Source organism: Trypanosoma cruzi, genomic scaffold (genome assembly GCF_000209065.1).
Source record: "Trypanosoma cruzi strain CL Brener 1047053517023 genomic scaffold, whole genome shotgun sequence".
Lineage (NCBI taxonomy): Eukaryota > Euglenozoa > Kinetoplastea > Trypanosomatida > Trypanosomatidae > Trypanosoma > Trypanosoma cruzi.
Window position 1 is genome coordinate 5177 of NW_001849297.1, and position 5883 is coordinate 11059.

The 5883-nt window shown below is 53.4% G+C and overlaps 2 protein-coding genes across 2 annotated transcripts, besides 3 other annotated features; both read left to right on the forward strand.

Annotated features, from left to right (window-relative positions):
• Positions 1–218, forward strand: Tc00.1047053508697.5 (retrotransposon hot spot (RHS) protein, putative; the record flags this gene model as incomplete). The annotated part of the gene is made up of 1 exon (XM_799315.1): positions 1–218. A coding segment is annotated over one exon (218 nt), but the record flags the coding sequence as incomplete, so codon positions are not given.
• Positions 1–5883: a sequence feature (areas not merged during assembly with more than two copies in the genome that could not be assigned to a particular haplotype).
• On the forward strand, positions 1423–4209 carry Tc00.1047053508697.10 (trans-sialidase, putative; the record flags this gene model as incomplete). The annotated part of the gene is made up of 1 exon (XM_799314.1): positions 1423–4209. The coding sequence occupies one exon, from the start codon at positions 1423–1425 to the stop codon at positions 4207–4209; it is 2787 nt and encodes a 928-aa protein (XP_804407.1).
• Positions 4299–4405: a sequence feature (T-rich).
• Positions 5126–5174: a sequence feature (AT_rich).

Here is a 5883-nt window from a genome sequence, read left to right on the forward strand (position 1 = left end):
GTTGGGAGGAGTTATCCCGAGACCTGTCGTGGGAGATGATTTATGTGCAGCACGCAGACAGCACGCCGATGACTGACTGGCAGGGATGTGATGTCGTCGACTCCAATAATGTGAGCCGCGCTGAAAACCGAGAGATTGCGGCGTTCTGGGAGGAAGAGGTGCGCCAGTACATAGCAGCAATATCGTCGGACGATGCCAGAAGGAACGAAGCTCTCTGAAATGGGGAAGAACCACCGAAATGGTAAGAATAAATTAGGGAAAGGGGCAATTTTGTTTTTTGGTAAAGAAATATTGTGGGGGTTATATATGTTTTGTGATACTTTTTTGTGTGCATGCGGTGCGGGTACACCAGCCCCATACGGCAACACCGCACACAAATGTCAAAGTGTCCAACGCTATCGAAAATAACAGTGGCAGAAGAAATTAGGGAGAGAAAGGGGTTGTTTGGTTTCTGGTGAAAAACATTGGGTGATTTCTACATGATATGTTAGTTGTGTGTGTGTTATACGAGGCACAATTGGAGAATTGCCCCGGTATGAAAAAAGCATTGTGGCTGGCGGTGTCGCAGTACTACTGCATTGTCCATTTTCTTCTATTGTGCTCTAAGGCCCATCACGAATAGAAGCAGCTTTAAGGGATGGAGGGCGAATAAGTTCTATTGGGGAAATGGTGCGCTGCGTGTGACCGCATGGAGTGAGGCGCCGCGTCATGGATGGGTGAGGACTCCTCTTCCGCGTGTGGGTGGATGGGAGATTACTCGCTCCGTGTGCGTTGTGTGTTGGCAGTGGGCTGTGGCTGTATCCCGTTGGCCGTGGGACTGAACTGGAGGCGGTGGCGGTGTGTCTCTTCCCGTTCTTGTCCACGGTGGTTGACTGCTGGCGGTGTGTGCGATATTGTTGTGTGGAGGGCCGAATCTTCTCACCCACGGACTGGCAGCACTGCGATGGTGTGTGTGGGAGGGCTGGTGTGGAGTTTCCGGCCGGGGCGAGGCCGTGGCGGTGCTTTTCCCGTCTGCCGTTTGTTTGTGTGCTTCTTGCTTTTTTCCCCCCACCCTCTCCTCCTGTGTTCCTGCGTGGAGTGGCCGCATGCTCACGGGCCATGTTGATTGTGAGTGCCTCCTGACGGCGTCCATTTCCCTCTCTCTCTTCACCTCTCTGTCATTCCCTGTTGGGTGTGGCGTGTTGCACGGCGTGAGGGCTGGCCCGCCCACACCGACGGCCCGCCGTGACTTGCCGCGATGGCCGGTGCGGAGTGGCGGTGCTCGCTGTCTCATCTCTTTACTTGGCTTGCTTTCCCTTTTCCCTCTACCTCTTGAACACAGACACGCTAGGAAAGAAAGCAAACAAGCGCTACTCGCCACTGTGAAATTGTAAGGCACTGAAAGAACCAACAACAGCACACACCGCCCACACACATATTTGTATGCTCTCACGTGTTGTTGCAGTGAAGGCACCCCGCACACACAACCGTCGCCGCGTGACCGGATCCAGCGGAAGGAGGAGGGAAGGAAGAGAGAGTGAGCGGCAGAGGCCCAACACGTCCCGACATCACTTGTGTTCCGCGGTGCTGCTCCTACTTGTTGTCATTGTTTGCGGTGGCAGTGGGACTGTGACTGCGGAAGCTGCGGGGAAGCCATCCGAAACAAAGTTTGAATGGAAGAACATCAAGGATGAGGGTAGTGGTGTAACTGTGGAGTCGTTGGGCGCTTCTGGCCTTCTAAAAGTGGGGAGTGACGTATTTGTCGTTGCCGAGGCGCAGTGCAAAGAGACGAAGGAAGGTAAAGATAACTTGTTTTTTGGCATTTCGTCCCAACTTCTCACGATGGAAACTACTGACAAGCCGGCGGAAGCGCTGACGGATCCCAAAGCTAAGACACAATTACTGGAGGAAGGCACTTCCACAGAGGTGAAGAAAGTAGATGTGAGCCGACCAACAACAGTTGTGAAGGGAAATGATATTTACATGCTTGTTGGAAAATACGGCCGGAAAGCTGCCACTGGTGTTCAGGAGAGAGATGCAGTTGACTGTGGATTTTTGCTGGTGAAAGGGGAAGTCGGTGGTGAAGAAAGTGGCGGTGGCAAAGGAATCCAGTGGAGCGATACCAAAAGTCCCCCGCAGACACATTTATGCGAGCAACACGAATTTTTAACAGGACTGATTGGCGGCGGTGGATCGGGTGTTAAGATGGAGGACGATACGCTTGTGTTCCCAGTGGAAGGTACAAAGAATAAGGAGAATGAGGGCACTGAAGAGGATGGAAAAACCGTTTCACTGATCATATACACCTTGAGTACTGCGAGTTGGACGCTGTCGAAGGGGATGACTGACGGTGGCTGCAGTGTTCCCTCCGTCGTGGAGTGGAAGGACAAAAAACTCATCATGATGACTGCGTGTGGTGATGGCCGCCGCAGGGTGTACGAGTCCGGTGACAAGGGGGAGTCGTGGACGGAGGCACTTGGGACACTCTCGCGCGTGTGGGGCAACAAAAAGGGAAATGAGAAGGGCGTTAGGAGCGGGTTCATAACAGCGACGATTGACGGTGTCGATAGTGATAAGGGAACTGTGATGCTCGTTGCTCTGCCGGTGTATTCCAAGGAAAATGTGGAAAAGGGTGAACTCCATCTTTGGCTGACGGACAATACGCACATTGTTGATATTGGGCAAGTATCCGGGAAGGACGATGACGCTGCTGCCAGCTCCCTGTTGTACAAAAGTGCTGGAAGTGGAACTAATGATGAGTTGGTTGCACTGTACGAAAAGAAGGGCAGTGGGGGGAAACCATCAAACAGCCTTTGGTCTGTGCGTCTGGCTGATCAGCTGCAGCGGGTGAAGGATGTGCTGGCGACCTGGAAGGAAGTGGACAAGCGTCTCTCCCAGCTGTGCCCGTCTAAAAGTGATGCGGAGCGTGCCTCAACTAGCGGTACCTGCGGCGCTTTTAAGATCACGGATGGGCTGGTTGGCTTTTTGTCCGGCAACTTCTCTGATGGCACATGGAGGGACGAGTACCTCGGGGTGAACGCCACAGTGAAGAAGAAAGAAGGGGCGGAGCAGGTGGATAGTGGCGTGAAGTTTACAAGGCGTGGCGCAGGGGCGGAGTGGCCTGTTGGCAGTCAGGGGGAGAATCAGCTGTACCACTTTGCGAACCACAACTTTACTCTTGTGGCGACGGTGTCCATCGACAAGGTGCCGGAGGAGGGAAATACCCCCATTTCTTTGATGGGCGTGAAGATGGATGATAATGGGAAGACTGTGCTCCTGGGACTGTCGTACAGCAACAAAGAAAAGAAATGGATGCTACTGTGTGGTGAGGAAATGTCTAATGAGCCCAGCAGCCCTTGGGAGCCAGGGAAAACACACCAATTGGCCATTGTGCTGCAGAACGGCAACCAGAGCACCGCGTACGTCGATGGTGAGCGCGTGGGGGACGAAACGTGCTCACTGAAAAATACGGAATCGAAAGAGATCGCGCACTTCTACATTGGAGTGGGTGGAGACGACGCAGGAAGCCAAGAAGAAGTGTCCGTGACCGTGACGAACGTCCTGCTGTACAACCGCCCGTTGAGTGCTGCGGAGGTTGGCGCCCTCAACCCAAATAAAGTCGACATTCCACCTCCGGTAGGTGGAAGTGCGCAAGGAACATTGTTGCAATCTCCTTCTGACGGGCAACCGCCGTTGGGGCATGAATCGTCGAATGAAGATGGGGGTGTGGGCAGTGGCGGTGTATCCACGTCAGCAGTTTCCACCGCCACTCCGTCGGCAGGGGAGGGTTCTGTAAAGCAGTTGGCGTTGCGAACATCTCCCGGTGGAAGTGAAAACGTGGATGTCGTTTCTTCACCCGATGGTGATCCAACGGTGGGAGCGGAAGCTGGAGATGCGGTGCCGGGAGACAGACCAACTCAAACTTCTGCGGGCACTCCCGCCACAGCAGACGCAAACGCTCCTACCGCTGAAACCGTGTGGCAATTTGACCCCGCAGTGACAACTGGGGCGCACGTGAGCTCCGGTGAGAGTGGGGAGACGGCGGGAAGAACGGATGCGCAGGGAGAGGTCCATTCACGGGTCAGGGAAGTCAATGCTACGGCACTCAGCAGCAGCCTCGTAAATGTGTCGCAGGGGAATAACAGCGATGCTGGCACTGTGCGTGAGAGCGGGCTGCTGCCATCGCTGCTTCTTCTGCTGTTGGGATTGTGGGTGGTTTCGGCTCTGTGAGGAGTGACTGGCTGCCGCGTGGGACACTTGTGATCTCCTCCGCACATTATTACTTCTCCTGGGAAACTATTTTCTCACCTCAGATAACCTTTTTTCCTTTTCTTTTATGTGTTTGTGATTTTCATTTTTTTTTGCTTTTCAGTACTCTTTTTAATGTTTCACTTCTTTTTTTCAATTTTTCTGTTTGCTTTTTTTTATCTCATAATCCCCATAAATTCTCTTTTGCTTTTGGGGGCAGTCACTATGGACGTTTTTTCCTTTCTGCTTTTTAATTGTTTGTTGCTGCACTCTTCCTGCGAGGGGTGCCGTGTGTTTCCGCCCAACTGCTCCACTCGCACACCCACCGACACGCTCACGACAACGGCCCTGTGCGCCTCGCCTGCTGCACGCATGAGGAGGGGCCGCGACGAACGGCGCGCTGAGGGAGCCGTGACGTGTGGGCGTGCGGCGAGGGCCTGTGGGGCGGAGCACACATTTCTTCCCTCTTGTTTTGTTTTATTTGCGGCCAGGGCTGGCAGACACCCGCAGCGCCACACACACAGCCACGCCCTGCCGCCGTGTTTTTTTTGCTTTTTTTGTTTATTTCTCGCGCTGGCAGTGCCTTCAGCATTTCTCTCCCCCGATGATTTTTTCTTTCGCTGCGCTCACTCTCCCGATGGAGTGACGCGACTCCCGTCATGTCTGCGTGCTTCTCTCAGTCCCCCCACACACGAGTGACTGCGCTCTGCGGGCCGCACTCACGCGCCGCTGAAAGGGCTGAGGGGAGCAGCAACACGCAGATGACCCCGTGAAATATAAACGATGTGCGGACACACGGAGGGTCAGACGGTTGAAAGGCATGCAACCATTTTTTTAATTTTATTTTGCGGGCAAAATACATACAGACAGTTCGGTGTGGCCACACGGCAGCCAGGCGAATTTATTATTATTATTACTATTACTTTTTTCCTTTTATTTTTAAATTTGTGGGGAACAGTAATAGAGGAAGTTTTTTTTTTTTTTTTTATGACGGGGTTTATATAAGAAGGGGGTGGCTAGGGAAAGTTTTCTTTTGTTTTGAATAAATCTTCTGCGGTTTGCCGCTGATCGGGCTGCAGTGCAATCCTGAGTTTGAGCAGCCCTTCCATTCTTCTTTCTTTGGACATGCGCCTCTGCTGTGCATTTGTGTTTGTGCGTCTCTTCAGATACTTTGTTTCTTTTTTCTGTCTTTTTTCCTTTTTGCGTGACAGTGGGCACACACAACCACACGCGCAGGACACACACATTGCAGTGCAGGTGGACTCTTCTTTTGTACTCGGTGCTGGGAGTTGCGCGTGGCTGCTGCTCCCCCGTTGTGTTGGTGAGGGAGGAGGCGCGTGACGGCGCCCGGTGGAGAGAGAAGGCACCGACCGCTGCTGACGGTGACGGTCTTTGCTGCAGGTAATCTGACGGGATGGCGTGACTGGTGTCACAGTTAACCGAGATGGATGTGGGCCGCACCGCATTTCTCTTCTCCCTCATTATCCTCTCAGTCCACAGCAGACACACACACCGCGCGGCAGCGGAGCGACCACCATTCGGACGGCTGCGAGCCAATCGGACTGTGCAGTTGATGTGGATCCTTTTTCCCCGTGTCTGCGTACAGCCGCCGTGCTCCTCCATTCTTCTTCTTCTTTCTGTGTATGCCGTGCGCGT